General features: G+C 42.0%; 3 protein-coding genes across 6 annotated transcripts; 2 read left to right on the top strand and 1 right to left on the bottom strand.

Moving 5' to 3' along the window:
* Positions 1-30: 30 nt before the first annotated feature.
* On the bottom strand, positions 31-13,055 carry trip13 (thyroid hormone receptor interactor 13). 2 transcript variants are annotated; one of them, XM_062466821.1, is made up of 14 exons: positions 3,884-4,096; positions 3,548-3,641; positions 3,066-3,216; positions 2,833-2,959; positions 2,678-2,733; positions 2,487-2,577; positions 2,126-2,198; positions 1,948-2,011; positions 1,752-1,838; positions 1,536-1,642; positions 1,170-1,323; positions 803-915; positions 455-524; positions 31-356 (listed from the first exon to the last, which is right to left on the bottom strand). In XM_062466821.1, the coding sequence occupies exons 2-14, from the start codon at positions 3,637-3,639 to the stop codon at positions 261-263; spliced, it is 1,281 nt and encodes a 426-aa protein (XP_062322805.1). In that variant the 5' UTR covers positions 3,640-3,641; positions 3,884-4,096; the 3' UTR covers positions 31-260. The 2 variants fall into 2 exon arrangements, with proteins under 2 accessions (XP_062322805.1, XP_062322806.1); XM_062466822.1 differs by lacking the exons at positions 3,548-3,641; positions 3,884-4,096 and adding exons at positions 4,413-4,428; positions 13,004-13,055 and having other exon boundaries at positions 106-356.
* On the top strand, positions 4,110-10,139 carry brd9 (bromodomain containing 9). 3 transcript variants are annotated; one of them, XM_062466818.1, is made up of 17 exons: positions 4,110-4,268; positions 4,772-4,992; positions 5,080-5,238; positions 5,355-5,484; positions 5,679-5,736; positions 5,855-5,999; positions 6,158-6,268; positions 6,732-6,919; positions 7,086-7,218; positions 7,463-7,538; positions 7,626-7,721; positions 7,923-8,055; positions 8,228-8,339; positions 8,434-8,490; positions 8,630-8,735; positions 8,960-9,130; positions 9,238-10,139. In XM_062466818.1, the coding sequence occupies exons 1-17, from the start codon at positions 4,220-4,222 to the stop codon at positions 9,336-9,338; spliced, it is 2,046 nt and encodes a 681-aa protein (XP_062322802.1). In that variant the 5' UTR covers positions 4,110-4,219; the 3' UTR covers positions 9,339-10,139. The 3 variants fall into 3 exon arrangements, with proteins under 3 accessions (XP_062322802.1, XP_062322803.1, XP_062322804.1); XM_062466819.1 differs by having other exon boundaries at positions 4,112-4,268; positions 6,792-6,919; XM_062466820.1 differs by having other exon boundaries at positions 4,112-4,268; positions 6,795-6,919.
* On the top strand, positions 10,628-15,600 carry zdhhc11 (zinc finger DHHC-type containing 11). Its single transcript, XM_062466823.1, has 12 exons — positions 10,628-10,649; positions 11,041-11,165; positions 11,363-11,581; positions 12,045-12,223; positions 13,568-13,669; positions 13,770-13,894; positions 14,050-14,205; positions 14,342-14,460; positions 14,578-14,627; positions 14,791-14,854; positions 14,952-15,030; positions 15,147-15,600. Exons 3-12 carry the CDS (start codon positions 11,363-11,365, stop codon positions 15,221-15,223), a joined length of 1,170 nt encoding a protein of 389 aa, XP_062322807.1. The 5' UTR covers positions 10,628-10,649; positions 11,041-11,165; the 3' UTR covers positions 15,224-15,600.
* The last annotated feature ends 656 nt before the right edge of the window (positions 15,601-16,256 follow it).

Consider the following 16,256-nt stretch of genomic DNA (forward strand, 5'->3'; position numbering starts at 1 on the left):
CCACTACACAAAGACAAAAGTAAACTGATATATGACTGTGTGGGTTGTAAACATATAATTATGATTATTTAACAATACAGCACACAGCATGTAAAAATACTGCAATCTTATGTATATTTTATTAAACTTTGAAGTTAGAGAAATAAAAGCGTTCCTAGAGGTACAAACATATTGTAGCTTTATTATATTTTCACATAGTCTTTAAGCACCACATCCATTCAACCAATGAGCAGTGGAAGACCTGAGTAGCTCATTCCAAATCACACACAATTCACCATATCTTTCTTCTCCTCCATCTGTTTATCTACTGCTTGGTCCATGGCCTCCAGGAAACTCTCCAGAGTCACTATAGGGGTCTACAGGCAGAGAGGACAGTTAGGTAAGAGACTGGTACCTCAAGGAGAAAGACAGTTTATTTTGATTATCTTTGTATTCTGTGTGTAGAACTATTTACCTTTACAAAAAGTGCATGGGCCAAAAACGGCAGTTTCCGCAGAACTCGTCCACTCAAGCCTTTGCTCTTCCTGTGAGTCATCAGAACAACAAAGCACCATGAGCAGACGTTCTACTCTGCGTTATCTTTCCACTATTTGGTGTTGGCTCTCCATGGGTGTGGCATAAGCCAAGTAGGAGTATTGAAGTATATACTGCTTATTTTATATTCAATTAGTATTCAGTATTTTATTGCTTCCTATGCTACTGTTGTATAGGAACAAGGTAATAATTTCCAATTTCACCCATGAGAAAAATACAATTCTAGTGTCTACTACTAGACTACAAGTAAAGAGAGCAGGGTACTCACAGTGCAAGTCTCCAAAGAACCAGACTGTGCACAGACACCTCACTCTCTGCGAAACCCATGGTCTCCAGCTCAAATACGGTGAACAGTTGTTGCCGGGGGTACACAATCTGACACTGCACACAAGAATCAGGGTCAAACAAAACAACTGCTATTAACAAGCAGACTCCTCAAAAATCTCAATAGGAAATTGCAAGATAATGCTTTGTAATGTACAATGTGGATCCAGCTATCCCTGATCCTATTCACCAACTGCATCTATTAACTACAGTGCACAGTACAGGTTTGCTCCAAGTTAGCGATGCAAAACATCCAAACTCAACCCACGAGTACACCATGCAGGTCCAAACCATCTCAGGTTCAGTCTGACCTTCATGAGCTCCTCCAGGCAGGAGAGATAGATGTTGTAGATGCCCTGCTCAGACGGGGGGCCGATGTACTGCTTGATGTCTGCTCGGTCCACAAACGCCAGGTCTATCTTCTCAGTCACATTAGAGGTGGTTAGGATCACAACATTTGGATGTCTGAAAGATAAAAGTAAAATATACAAGTGAAAAATAAATGTAGGAAAAATATAGTACGGCCCAAAAAACAGAATCAAATAACTTGAGTACAGATTAAGATTCGTTACTACACCTTTTGTAATTGATGGGGTTTAAAGTAGTAGTATAAATGACATAGAAACAGTGTAAGCCTTGGGTTACTGTTAAGTGTTCCAGATGTGAGCATCTCTGACCGTTTTATCTGGTCCAGTTGTGTGAGGACAGAGTTGACCACTCGGATGGCATCTGAGGGTTCAGTTCCTGCTTGGGAGGCTGTCCTTGCTGCCGTCAAACTTTCCACCTGGAGACACCAAACACCAGCCTATCAAAACAGCTATGCTACCAAACTCCATTTGAACTACCAAATCACAGGAAAGATAGGTGAAGGACATTGGGGCACACTTGTTCACCTCATCAATCAGGACAAACACAAGAGCTTCTTTGTCATCAATCAGCTGCTGAATCTTCTGGAACATCTTAGTCACCAGTTTCCCACTCTGCAATGACAAGACCTTCCTGTTAAGAGCCAACTAATCAAAAACACAGCCAGATCATACAAGAATCTACAGCCTCTACAAAGGTAGTGTTAAAACCAGCCATCTGTACCTCTGAGAACCACTTGGAGAACAAACTGTGACTGTTTATCTCCACAAACTGCCCATAGGAATACCTGGCGGGGGATAGGAGATGGTGAGATACTACAGAATGTGAACGGTAGGGTGTGAAGGGTAAGGTTACTGCCAAAGTTTCAGACTGCCAATTTCCTTTGTGAAGGTTGCCTTACCTGTTTGATAGTCTGATTGACAGTTTCTGGGAAAGGGCTTTACATAGAGATGTCTTTCCTGTGCCTGGGGGTCCTAGATGTGGGCATAAATACAGCAAGATATTCATCTCTGTCAAGTGTCAAAATACATAAGACTTCCAGAGGTGTCATTCATCATATAGAACATACGTGCACTGAGGTGCGAATATTAAATTTACAATCAAATTAATTGGATTTGTATAGCCCTTTTTACAAGCAAAGTCACAGAGGGCTTTACATACGCCCATAGAACTGCACTTAAACCCTGTAGGAAGACAAGGAAAAACTGCTAGAAAAACTAGGATGGAACAATGTGAGTTCTCAAGATTCTTGGATTATTTACCATGAAGCAGCACGACACGGTTCCATGCTATTAAGTTGCTGTCTACATTTTTGTCTGAGAAGAAGAGTGTTGTTGAGACATAGTCCAAGAGCTGGGGAGAGGTAGCAAAACAGCAATGTTTGAGTATTAGTTCTGTAAAAAGATGCTTGACTTCTCACTTCTATAAATGGAGTCAGAGCAGTGTTTTCTACCTGTTTTTTTACACCATTTTCATAGACCAGACTCTCCCAAATTCCATGAAATTCAGCTGCAAAACACAAACAGGTCAAGTGAACATTTGCCCATGCATTGGCCCAAACTCCTGAAAGTTCTGGATAGAGTTCCAGTTCTGGTGGATTCAACTCACCTGCTGGAAGGAGCCAGTGATTGGCTGCGGATAGTTCCTCCTCCTCCTCCAAGCTGAGCATGCTTGGTCCGTCATCATTAAGAGTGAAGATGTAGATGGACAGACTGCAGTTCTTTAGGTCCATAGGCTGAATGTGGGTTCCAAATAATGCAAGACGAGTTCAGAATCAGTAAAATAATGATTAGAAGACTATGCTAGACTATCTACTGTTACAGAAGCATCTAAAACTTTACCTGTCTCTCTGAATCCACTATGGCCACCGATGCCACATGTTTGCTGAGGAAGTCTTCATCAAACTCTGACCATTTGTAATTACCAAAAACCATGGAATGGCGGTTCAGCAAAGCCATAACGTGTGTCCTAACGTCAGATTGCTTTGCAGTGCTGAAATCAGTGAGTAAGGAAAACTATTCAGTCAAGGCAATCAGTGAAAAGCTCAACATTAAGTTAAGGTAGAAAAAAGGATGGTCACCCCAGTTATAGATTGGTGGACTGATAGTATGATAAAGCTGTAGTAAAACGTGCAAATATTTGCTCTCAGACACCTGTGAGGGTCTTTGTTTGTCACTTGTTAAATAGGTGCTTCATGCTTACAATCAAACTGTAAGTTACAGTATAACAGTACCCTACATCTGTTTGTGACCACCAGCGATAGTTCTTAATTTTTGTTGTGAGTTGAAGTTCAATATAGCAACAGTAAACGACGGTAAAATACCTTTGAGATTTGACATGAACTTCTACATGGACGTTGACAAGGTTGTTGGGGTTTTGCTTGAGGTTGCCAACCTCCATCCTGTCACCCTCCATTTCTTTCAAAACATTGAAACGCATGAATTTTATGAATATTCAAGTTAGTAACATATTACATACATATTATGTACATATTACATGTAACATTCAAATAACTTAGTTAGACTCGCTAGCTAATTTACTAGTTATCCAAACTACATAATTTCACTTTCTCGCTTTACTTACGACGCTATTGCTAGCTAGCACACTAAAATGAAACTGCAATATTCAAATCAGAAGAAATCTTACGTCCTTACAGTACCAATGACAGAAATGGTTTGCTAGTTATGCGTCGGTTGACTTGCTATTTGCTTATTAATATTTCCTTTTGTGAAGTTGTAACAATCTAACAAGCTGTCTCATTGAATACCTTGCATGAATGCGGTTTAGGTAGCTCTAGCTGTCAACAAAATCCAAATCTAGCGGGCAGTGTGGCTCACGCGGATGTGATTGAATGTTCTGACGACGCGGCTGATATAGTACTTCCGGTGCTTGCTAGCTTTTGAAATGATTATTGTTTGCTAGCTAGCTTCAACATCTTGGATTGTATAACTGCATTATCTATCAATTAATCAAATTTCAATTCAAACGCTAGAAAATGGGGAAGAAACACAAAAAACACAAGCCGGAATGGAGAACAGTTGACGGTAAGATTGCATAAAAATGAACGGGTAGTCTTTGATTAATTGTTCGCACAGATAAGATTAAGAAGGTATATAGCTTATAGCTATCTTAGCTAACCGCTAATCAGCTCTCACAGCTGATGATGGTGGGTTGGATCAACCAGCAGCATCATCAAAACCATTACTACAGCAGCCTACACGACACATATAACAAATGGTGTAAGTACAGTAACTTAATGAAGTTCTAAACTAGAATATTGACATAGGTTCATACAGCCCATGATCAGACATGGCACAACGCCTCAACGACAAATTACGGCATTCCAGTGATGCTCATCCTTGTATTCATCATCCGTTATTACTTTCAACACACAACACTGTCCTGTACAATATAGATTTTTTTATTTATTATCGAAGGCACATCATCTTTACTAAGCATACTAATACATAGGCTACATATGGACGTGCTACTACTGTTGGCTATGTTACTGAATGTTGGTGGTTTTAAGTGTGGTTTCTGGTTTCAGACTACGAAGACAAACCTCTGGAGAAACCTCTGAAGCTTGTACTGAAAGTTGGTGGAAGTGAAGTCACAGAACTGTCAGGCTCCGGCCATGACTCCAGTTTCTACGATGACAGGTCAGACCACGAGCGAGAACGCCACAAAGACAAAAAGAAGAAGAAGAAGAAAAAGTCTGAAAAGGACAAAGACAAGCATGTGGATGATGAGGAGAGAAGACGCCGGAAGGTGAGTATGAGGAAAGTGAGGGTTGCAAAAAAAAGTGTGTGTGCCGGACGCAATATAATTCTAACATCTCTGTTCATTCTGGTTCAGGAGGAGAAGAGGAAGAAGCGAGAGAGGGAGCAGAATGAATTAGACGCAGCTGCCACCGCTGCTGTCTCCACTGCCCCTGCCTCTGGCACTGGTGTGGCGGTCGAGCCCTTCATGCTGCCAATTGTGCCAAAGAGCATCAGTATCAGTATTGGTATGGAGGTAAGACATTGAATTAATCTGAACAGATCAAACAGATCATGTGTGCGTAACAGTTACACTATGACCATTTCAACAGGACCGCTTCCAAGTCATTCTGCGTATGTGTTTTTTTACAGCTGGAGGAAAAGAAGAGGAAGAGAGAGAGGTTTGAGATGGACCCTGAGATGGATGAGTTTCACCCCAGCATAAAGGTGGAGGTGGAGCAGCAAGGAGACAGACCTGTGCGGTCGTGCAGAACACAGCAGGGTAGGAGAACACCTCAACTCTGCCACAATCGGGTTTATAAATCTCGAGTCGGCTGTGTGAACTTGGGGGGGGGGGGGGGGGGGAAACGCAGTTTATCACACCATAATGTGTTAGTTTAAGATGGTAAAATGTACCATGTCCTCCTGGTTGTGTGTTTACAGAGCTATTCTGTCTCTCTTTGTCTCTTTCCTCAGAGAGCGAGTGCACTCCTCGTCAGCAGTTGCTCGAACACTTCCTACGACAGCTTCAGAGGTGCAGACTAAGGAGAACCGAAACACTCTGAATAGTTCTTGTTATGGTAGACGCTAGCCAAAATCCATATCTGTTGAGAATCCTGTCCTTAATGTTGATGTTGTGCTTGTCCTCGCAGGAAAGACCCCCACGGGTTCTTCTCCTTCCCCGTGACAGATGCCATTGCTCCTGGGTACTCCATGATCATCAAACACCCCATGGACTTCAGCACCATGAAGGACAAGATCACAACCAACGAGTACAAAACCATCACAGAATTTAAGGTGAGGGGGCGATGTTGAGTAGGTTGTTCTTGACCGAGAACACCCAGATTTCTGTGAGTTGATTACGTAATGGGAATATGTATTTACTTTTATACCTGATTGTGAGGGTTGAATCAATTCACAGATTTTAAAGCTTATTTTCTATTTTGGGTTTTCAGGCTGATTTCAAACTGATGTGTGATAACGCCATGATCTATAACCGCCCGGAGACTGTGTACTACAAAGCTGCCAAGAAACTTCTCCACACGGGCTTCAAGATGATGAGCAAAGTAATGTGTGCCTCATGGAGGGACTGGTTTCACGTGTAGCCTGCATGCTGACTTTAATCTGTCCTGTTTAATTTGACCATTTTTACAGATGCTTCTGCTCTTGCAGTACCAGCTTGGCTTCCTATTTAATATTTTGCTGTACCTATCTTTATCAGCAATGGTGTAATTCCATCTGCTCACTGGTTTAGTGCATCGATTTGGCAATTTAGATTTTCTATTTAAGTCACGGACATGGGTAAAGTGGGTAGGAGAAATGTAGATTTGGTATTCAGGGTGGATCTGTGCTTCAGGAAAAGTTTGCCTTGTACTAACCCCCTTTCCCCTCCAAAATTCGCCTCATTATCATCATCGTCGTCACCGACTCACCACCATCCCATCCCATCTATCTTACCACTCTTTCGCGAGTTCTGCAGATGTAGTAAAGCCCTGCCCCCTGGCTCTCTTATCTGTGCTCTGTTTGCAGGAGCGGCTCTTAGCTCTGAAGCGCAGCATGTCTTTCATGCAGGACATGGATTTCTCTCAGCAGGCAGCCATTTTGGGGGACGAGGACATAACAACAGAGATACCGGTCCCTGAGGTCGTTCCTCTTCCTTTGGAGTCGGCCAAGAAGTCCAAAAAGCAGCCTGTCAAAGACATGAAGGAAGTGATCAGGTAAAACAGATGCAGCATATCCCAAATCTGTCTTACCTCCGAGTGTCCCTGGCTGTGATCACTGCGCTCAAGTGAGATCCAGCGGAGATCTGATCACCTCAGTGGGGGTCTCTCACAGGACACCTGTGTGTAAGTGTGGAGTAACCGTGTAACTGTGTGGCCCCAGCTACCTGTTTGAGCCGGAGGGGAACGCCTGTAGCCTGACGGACAGCACGGCCGAGGAGCATGTCCTGGCCTTGGTGGAGCACGCCGCGGACGAGGCCCGGGACCGCATCAACCGCTACATGCCCAGCTCCAAGGTTCCACAGCTCATTCCAGTCACTACAATAACATGATTTTGTTTCAAACATATAACAAAAATCAATATATAAGGAAACAAAACAAGAATAACAGCAAAGGTATACATAAAAAAGAACATAAAATAGATGAAAGACATGTAGCCACTAGATGCATAAGGGTGCATCCAACAGCATTGATTGTAATTGTAAGTACAGTGTGAAGGGTGGGTTGTCTTTACCACTCTCTTTGTGTCTGGGATTCCAGATGGGCTACCTGAGGAAAGAGACTGATGGCTCTCTGGTCTACAATGTTGTCAATCAGCTGGACCCAGATGTGGAAGGTGTGTTTTCACAAGCACAAGCTCACATCTACATACAGCGCTCCTGAAAATTGATTGTTTACAGCACATCTTTTGTATTTTTTACAGAGGAGGAGACCCATCCTGTTGATTTGAGTTCCCTCTCAAATAAACTCTTACCTGGATTAACAACGTTAGGGTTCAAAGACGACAGGAGACACAAAGGTGTGTAAAGAGTATATTCTACATTTGTATACATTTTGCAGATGCTTTTATTCAAAGCGACACAGAAAGAGGGTATGAACCCTATTGAGTCACGTATCATAGCAGGTATGAATGACAATATGGTATCGCTTGGTTGTTAACAACCAGGCAAATAGGAAAACAGTTGCACTAGTTATGGATCTCTGCTTGCTCCTTGTCTAGTGACGTTTCTTAGCAGTGCCTACAACACCCAGAGCCTCCAAAACAACTCCATCTACCCAGATCTGCTTTCCGATGAGATGGACCTGCTGTACTCTGCCTATGGAGATGACACAGGGGTGCAGTGTGCTCTCAGGTACTGCCTCACACTCTAGTCTTCACAGGACATGCTGGTAGAGCAGTTCAACCTACATGTAAAGCCCTGTCCACCTGTCTGCATCAGGATCTCAGACCACTGCATCTGTCTTTGCTCAGGAACTTTGCTCCTGTCACGTGTTTAAAATGTAGTTGCGTTCTCCATCTCTCAGCATACAGGAGTTTGTGAAAGGGTGTGGAAGCTCCACAAAGAGGTTGGTGGATGGGCTGCTGGATAAGATGACTGCTGGGGACCACTCTAAAGCGGTCTTCCAGATACGACAGGTACCTGCTTCCACACACGAGGTGCTGTGTTTACAAGAAGATCTTCTAGTTCCGACAATTCTGATCTCATAGTGTTTTTGATGTTCCGTTCCAGAAACGAAACATGGCGCTGAAACCAGATGAGACCAAGAACAGCATCTGTGACATGCAGGTACAGTACAGCACACCATGCTTATTCTGTGGTTTACTATAACTGGTTTACATAACTGAAGTCTGATAAGGTTTGTCAGAATTGCAACTCTAGCCTCAGCCTCCCGCTGACACCTGACCCATTGTGCTCTACTGATCAGGTTGCAGACGGAACAGGTCTGGGAGAGAGTGGCTCAGTGCTGGACTTCATGTCCATGAAGGGCTACTCCGACATGTCTCTGGATATTTCCATGCTCAACACGTTAGGTATGAGTCTTAAATCAGCACTAGCAAGAGATGTCTCATTGTCATTTAAAAACACCAATACCTTTTAATAGCCTGATGATCTTCATCATTTGTATGTTTAGTTTGGTCATTGGTGCTGGTCAATGGGCCTCTGTAAAGCCCCTTGTAAAAAAAATAAAAAAAGGGCTATACACATAAAAATGTGCATTTATTTAAATTTGAAGTGTGGTTTCTTGGCTCGGCAGGTAAAGTGGTTAAGAAGGAGCCGGAGCAGGAGGAAGGCCAACAGCACTTTGACGAGGCAGCCAAGCTGCTGCAGGAGTTTCAGGATGCCCAGGTGGACCGAGTCGGGTCCAGACCCTCCTCCAACCTGTCCTCCCTTTCCAACACCTCTGAGAGGGACCAGCACCACCTGGGTAAAGGACCACTCAGAGCTTTGAAAGCTATTGTTTCGTTTGGAAGATTGATAGTATTACCAGAAACAGATCTACTGAGAGTACTCTTTTTTTCCTTCCCTCCACAGGGAGTCCATCCCATTTGGGTGTGGGTGACCAGTCAGAGATGGTTCATGACCCCTATGAGTTCCTGCAGTCTCCAGAACCAGGCTCTACAGCCAACAGCTGATCCCTACACACTGCGTCGAGACCTTTCGACGTCTTGGTGTTAACCACACCGATCATCTTTGACATGAAGAGAATCTCAGACATGTAGAATAAGAAACTTATCATGATTGTACAGATTTTGTTTTTAAATGAACCTGTTGACAATATTTTATTTTAAGTATTGTATTATATGCCCTCTTGAATGTTTATTTTGTGCTTATTTTTGTGCTTTCTTTTGCTTTTTATCATACGTTTTAATATCTATATGAATGGAATTGTGGAGAGGCACTCTGTGTCAGAACTTGGTGTAACACCAGAACTCTGATTGTGCCTGCTTTCTCCCTTCTAAATCACCACTACTATCATACTGGCTGTGTTTTTACTGTCAAAACAATGGTTGCGTGGCCTTATTGTTTATTGGTCATTTTTATTAGAAAAGGAGCAAGCATGTTTGAGCATTCTCAATACTAGCCAATTTAAGGATGTTTCTTATTTGTCTAGTTATTTGTGTGCAGTTCCTAAATCTATGTACAGTACTAAACATTACAATGAAACATGCCTGTATCTGCTGTTTTGTTTTTCAACATCATAGGCAAGGGAAGTAGTTTATCTGCTATGTTTCTGAAATGGTATCTTTAAATTCGAAGATGCATATCAAAATGCAAAATTAATTTTATGTTGGCAAACAGGTTGCTGATACTAAAGAACTTAATCTTGAAGGGTTACATTGTGTCATGGTTTATGTTTGTGATGGTTAACAAGTTAATCGCGAACACAAGCTAACAGTGGAACCAATCTTTGGAAAGAAGGAAGTTTCATATCATATATGTTTCTCGTCTGATTTTAGTTCCCCAATTTTTATGCGGTGTGACGAGGATAAACTTTCATAAGCAGCTCAGCTGTGAAAATGCCTCAATTATAGCAATAATAATACAAATCCAATGCTACAGATGTAGATATTGGCCAAAAGACTGCCGAGGCATCTGAGCGGACGCGCTTGGAGACTATCGAGCATGCGCATTTTTTCCCCCAAGGACGTTTCCATAGGACTGGATCTGTACTACAGTTGAACTTCTGCGACAACCGTGGAGCGTACTGGTACGTAAAACATACAAAATTACCTAGATAGGGTAAGTAGTTGGCTTTTTTTTTTTTTTTTTTTACCAATTTCCACCCGACCCATGGACAACTAGTCTGCTTTTTCATACGTTATGATCAGAAACTAATTAGAGCTAACTGGGTGTGACAGGGCAATCAAGACATCGCCGGATCCACATGCTACAGTATAGTCTAACTGACAGCTTTGGAAGCCAAGAATGGTAGCTAGCTAAATGTAAGTAAACTTTTCTGGGAAACTTGACATGATGGTTTATGTTTTGATTGATGTTACCAAATTTACTTGAGAATCGAGTGCGATTGTGGTAGAGCTTGACGTCTCAAAAAAATAATTAACTGACGAATCAATTTAGCTGGGTCTCTTTTCCGTCACATTTCACGCTCAGGTTGTTGCATGGTCAGTTTTAGTGACAACGGAAATATGGTCACGTTATGCAAAACCTCGGACAGAACGAAACCTGTGACTGCAATGAGCGCAAACAGGAGCCTGGGGTTTTACTGCTCTTGCTAGGCAACCACATTTCACCCGTCATTATGCTCAGGAGCCAACGATTGTGTGGGTGTGTGTGTGTACACCAAAATTAACTCGTACTCTTCTAAACATGCAGGACAAATGGACTCTTGTGATGTTACAACTTTCTCCAAGTGGCTGCTTGGGAAACATCCTGCTTGTGTAACTTCTGTTTAAAGTTGAAGGAACAAACAGGAACAAAATAAGAGAGCGTGAAAAAAGGTGTGTGGGGTGTAAGCCTTTGCTTTTAATATTGGAAAGAGTTCCTGACGCCATTATTGCCTGTGAGGGATGGTAAATATGACAGTAATTTCCCTAGCAAATCAGCTACCCTAGAAGTACATTGTGGTGTCCGTTTGCTGTATGAGGAATGTTGACGATTTGTTCACAAAAGATTCCATTCTTTTCGTATGGTCTAGATGAACTGCTGTAGACGAAGGCTGAGACGCACAGCTCCTGCAGGCAGCAGGAGCAGGAATGAACTGGTGCCCGCCAGCGTCCCCAAGGTCAATGGCTGGTCATGCCCCCCACACATTTTCCAGCTGATTGGCTGGATGGTATACATCTACATGGTCATCGTGGGCTTCGGTATCTACATACCCCTCCTGCCATCTCTGTGGAAGCTGGCTGCGTACTCTGTATCCTTTCACAACCACAACAGTCCTATGGTTCCAAGTCTATGAATGTCTTTAAGGTCTCATGAGACTGTAGGCTATGAAACTATTGCAGACTTGGTTCTTTGTCTCAATTGCTAGTTGCCCATGTTGCCCATCACAAGCATCACCACTGCTCTTTTGTGTTGAATGCTGTATGAGGTCACCCCCTCCTTAACTTGACTATAGACATAGAAACAGTTGGTTTATTCAGACTTGACACTACGTCCTACATAAAGATGCTTTTGTGTTGTACAATGGTGTCTTCTGAGATAGGAGAACCAAAGTAGTTAAAACAAATTATGATATAAATGAATGTACAGTTACCACTTAATTTAAACATTGGTGTCATGGTTTGGTACTATTTGCTTCTCAGTGTGCATTTTGCTTTGACATTCTCTCTCTGACATTGTTTCTCATGCATTTTGCCTTGACATTCTCTCTGCAGGTGATTGCGATAGCTTTCACTGTTCACCTGATTGCTCACCTTGCTGCTGTGAGCATAGACCCAGCGCACACCAATGTGCGGACCAAAATAGACTACACCAAATCATTGCCTTTCTTTGACAGGAAAAAACAACCTCATGTTATCCATAACCTACACTGCTACCTGTGTGATGTCCAGGTGTACGTATCTGACCTAAATTTGTGACCTACACAACATTTTGATTGAAAATATTGACTTAATATAATACTTTAGGTCAGGGTCGGACTGGGACCGAAAAACAGCCGGGGACTTTGAAACGCAGACCGGCCCGCGACCAAATAGGCTATATAATAATAAAGTATCATGCAGTGCTATCGAAGACTGTTAACAAAATTAGATCTAATACAGTATCTAAAAATGAATATGTCAATTCTCCCTTAGTTTCTTTTTCCTTGCTTCTCTCTGTTTCTGCATCTGCTTTTAAATGTTGTAAAAGAACAATAATCAGTTAACTATAGTCAATAATGAAAATCATTCAGCAAACTAATTTCCATATAATAACCCTGTTAACATATAGTCTACTGTGTACAGTTGCATTGCTGCACCTGTCAAATTCTCTCTACTGGACCCTGTCACCACAGCCTCCATCTCTTGCCCCGTGTCACCTGTCGCTGCACAGAACAGAACAAATAAGACAATTGCATTTGACAAGCACATTTAATTTTTAAAGCCAAAAAAACATGTTGTGCATATTTAAAAGACTGCCTTTTTCTCTTGGCCATTTCTTTTCCTTAATTTAAAATATATAGCCTATATATTGGCTAACAGTAATACCAAATGTATATGTTTTTAGAAAAATGAAAACAATATGGTTTGGATATTTGAATTTTGTAAATGTCGACAATGCAGCTGCTTGCACCTGACGCCTCTGGTAGGCTACTGCCGCATCTTTGGGCTGCAGACTCTGTCTCTCACTTAGCTTGGCTTTTGCCAGTCTAAACATTTGTTCAATGTTTTTACATTTTGCAGCATTTTGCAGGAGTGCCCGTTGTTTTTTGTTTTCTTGCTTTTTCCGCGCCATGTTTTTAGCAATAGCTAAATGTTTTTAGCTATTGCTAAATATGTCTCGGATGCAAACGACTTTTAAAACACTGCACGCGATCTCATTGCTTCCACCCACTCCAACTAACTGGCCGTACTCGGAAAACGATTGATTTTTGACCAATCGCGATCTGTAAACCGGACGGACAAGTGCACCGTTCAAGTTTACACGGGGGGAATCCCCACCCCCACCCTTCGGATTTTGGATCGCTCTAGTTAAACATTTTCTTGATATTCAGGCCGTCCTCAAAAAGTTTTTGCATAGTGCCGTGGCCATAGCGGCTGTTAGTTGGACCGGCCGTTCGGGAAATCTCCCGATTCTCCCGATGGCCAGTCCGACACTGCTTTAGGTATATTATATGTCATGACGTACTACTCATTCAGGGCATAAAAAAGAGATACGTTACATAGTTTGAACTAAGGAATTTCTGTTCATTTAAAAGGGGCCCTGAAGTAAAACACTGTGGCGTTTGTCATAAGTGTGTTGAGAACTTTGACCACCACTGCAAATGGCTGAACACCTGTGTGGGTGGAAGAAACTACTGGTAGGAGACACAGTTAATTCTATGTGAGGAAGTAATATTTCTAAATTAATATTTCCTTCAGAATGTCTTAACGGCTGGGATATCCTTCTCTTTCCCACAGGTACTTCTTTGTGACTTTGCTATCTGCCACACTGGGTGTGTCTCTGCTTCTTATGGTCATCTTGTTCATATTCATCCAGCACTACATGGACCCTGCCAGCCTCCGGACGGCACCACAGTTCGACAGTGAGTCTTTGCTTAGTAATTGGCCTGTTGTTTATGGTTTCAGACATGAAAGAAATCCTATCAGGCCTTGATCTTGCTAATAGTTGCATTGCTCATGACTAGAATCATAGCAACACATTCTAAGTTCTGAGAATGCTGTGTTGTCATGTGTGCAGCTTTAGTGAATAACGGAACATGGCTAGTGTTCTTGCCGCTGGTCGCAATGGAGACAAGCTCCGTTGCTATCCTGGTTGTGGCCTTTGTCACCATCCTGATCCTTCTCATCTGTCTGCTGCTTCTTGGCCACCTGCTGGGGTTCCACTTCTACATCTGTGAGTTCAATAGCATGTGCCCTCACATACTGAGGAAGTATCTTCAAACAAATGATAGTATTTTTAGTACGTCTCCATAGGCACACTATTTGAATGTTTTCATACCGTGTATTTTTTGGGGTAATTGTCTGTGCAGTGGCCAACAATATGAGCACGTATGACTACATAATGAAACAGCGCCAGAAGGAAGCCAGCAAGCGTGACACTGAGGCAGGGATCTCCAAGCATTCTAATAACAATGGCAAGGGGGACCAGGTCAGACATCTTATCTTATCAGCCTTCTAAGGATGACCACAGATGGTAGAATCATTGATAGTTGAAAAGTTCAGTGACTGCGCCACAAAAAGTTTTGGTTTGGATTTTTGATTTTAGAATCCAGAGACTTCTGTTGACTGTCAAGCATCTTTGTCACGCAGCGTGGGGTATGGTCAAGTTACAATGGAAACACTGTACCCAATTATACCGTTAACACTACTCATTACATAATGTTGCTTAGCACCAGTTCGTTCTCTGTGTGCTGAACTGCACAAGGGCAAAAAGTCAGCTACCTTCTACATTTTGTCATCTGTTTATTTGGTCCCACAGTACCTGCAAGTATGAGGAAAAAAGAGAAATTGCAAGTCGACTCTCTGAGTCCATCTGCACTGAGGTTAGCTCTACTTTGTTGTTTGTTTTTAGTTTTTGTGTACAGCTGAATATCTTGTTTGTTTACATGTTAACTATCTCCTATGGTGCTTAACATTTAGTTGAAGAATGTTCAGAAATTGTCGAATAAGGAGAACAGTATCTTCTATGGGACAGAACTACCCATGAACGACCCACCAGGTGAGATTGACTGTAAGAGTTGAGCATTGTCACTTACACAATGGTGAAACTAATTATCAGTGTGCTGACCAGTGTAACTGAATAGATTTTCACCCCTAATTTCCTCTTTCCCAAAGTTTTAATAGTGATGGGTGACGTCTCAAGTTTTAAGCTGGCGGGTGGCCAAGGGGGCCAGTGTGTGGAGCAGCCTTGAGGGAAGTCTGTGGAGGGGGTTCCCATCGTCCAGAACTCCCTGGGGAGCTCCGTAATGGAGCCCAAGGGAGCTCATCTGTAGCTGGTCTCAGATGCACAGCACAGGGACATGGTTTCTATGATACACACCTCTTGGGAATTATTCCTGGAAATCACAGCTCTATTGAATTACCACGCACTGGACCACTGTTGACTATAATGATTATGATTTAAGACTTTTGGGACTAAAGATTTGATACGTATCGGACACAGAATTGTTTGGACCTTCCTTGAACTTTGCTGGAATGAGACAATGGGAGTTCAGCTCTCAGAATTTGCACAGGCTTTTTAGGAACATTTTAGGAACACTTTTTACCAGAATAAAATTATTTTAACATTTTAGTTGTTCAAGTATGTAATGGTACAAATTAATTGCTTTTTAAAGGTTTGTGGGAGCTCAAAAAAAGCTACTACTTTTGTTTGAATTTAATAGTAATAGAATTATGTAATTACTTTCTAAAGGGGTAGTTCAAAGAGGCTACTGCTTTTTCTGAATTTAATAATAAATATGCACATTAAATTTCTCAAGGAAGTGTCATCTTTGTTTATTTTTGTACATGTCTTTTTTGCAAGGTGACCACACAGTGGAGCTCTTGAGACTTTGAATCACAAGCAATGACTGTCATTCATGTATGCCTTCAGTAAATTTAATTGACTACCAACGTAACGTGACCTGCCTATGACAAGCACCGATTTTGCATAAAGCTATAACTGAGCGCTGTCTCATCTCTGAGTGCATACTGTATCAGGCAGGACTGGTTATATAATCGTTATGTTCATGATCATTATTACTGGTTGTGTAATACGTTAAAAAGTTACGTACCGTGGAATAAAATTGTGTAATTGAAAATGAAGGACCTTCAAGTAGCTCCACATAAGTGATATGTCCTGAGGTTAGAAAGGCAAAACGGTATGTGAAAATTACGCATGAACGTTTTGGCTACTTTAGACCAGTTTGAATCTCTTATCTGTGATTTAAATTTGCCTTGCCATGA

The sequence above is a fragment of the Osmerus eperlanus genome, chromosome 7, assembly GCF_963692335.1.
Source record: "Osmerus eperlanus chromosome 7, fOsmEpe2.1, whole genome shotgun sequence".
Lineage (NCBI taxonomy): Eukaryota > Metazoa > Chordata > Actinopteri > Osmeriformes > Osmeridae > Osmerus > Osmerus eperlanus.

What these genes read in the sequence shown, in the direction of transcription:
- trip13 (XM_062466821.1), bottom strand. Translation starts at nt 3,639, where the DNA reads ATGGAGGGTGACAGGATGGAGGTTGGCAACCTCAAGCAAAACCCCAAC. An exon ending in TCAATCAGACTATCAAACAG is followed by an intron (nt 2,012 to 2,125) that starts GTAAGGCAACCT and finishes ATCCCCCGCCAG; the next exon opens with GTATTCCTATGGGCAGTTTG. An exon ending in TCTCCAAGTGGTTCTCAGAG is followed by an intron (nt 1,839 to 1,947) that starts GTACAGATGGCT and finishes TTGTCATTGCAG; the next exon opens with AGTGGGAAACTGGTGACTAA.
- brd9 (XM_062466818.1), top strand. Translation starts at nt 4,220, where the DNA reads ATGGGGAAGAAACACAAAAAACACAAGCCGGAATGGAGAACAGTTGAC. An exon ending in GGAATGGAGAACAGTTGACG is followed by an intron (nt 4,269 to 4,771) that starts GTAAGATTGCAT and finishes TTCTGGTTTCAG; the next exon opens with ACTACGAAGACAAACCTCTG. An exon ending in GGGGTGCAGTGTGCTCTCAG is followed by an intron (nt 8,056 to 8,227) that starts GTACTGCCTCAC and finishes TCCATCTCTCAG; the next exon opens with CATACAGGAGTTTGTGAAAG.
- zdhhc11 (XM_062466823.1), top strand. Translation starts at nt 11,363, where the DNA reads ATGAACTGCTGTAGACGAAGGCTGAGACGCACAGCTCCTGCAGGCAGC. An exon ending in GGGGTTCCACTTCTACATCT is followed by an intron (nt 14,206 to 14,341) that starts GTGAGTTCAATA and finishes TTGTCTGTGCAG; the next exon opens with TGGCCAACAATATGAGCACG. An exon ending in TCTTTGTCACGCAGCGTGGG is followed by an intron (nt 14,628 to 14,790) that starts GTATGGTCAAGT and finishes TTGGTCCCACAG; the next exon opens with TACCTGCAAGTATGAGGAAA.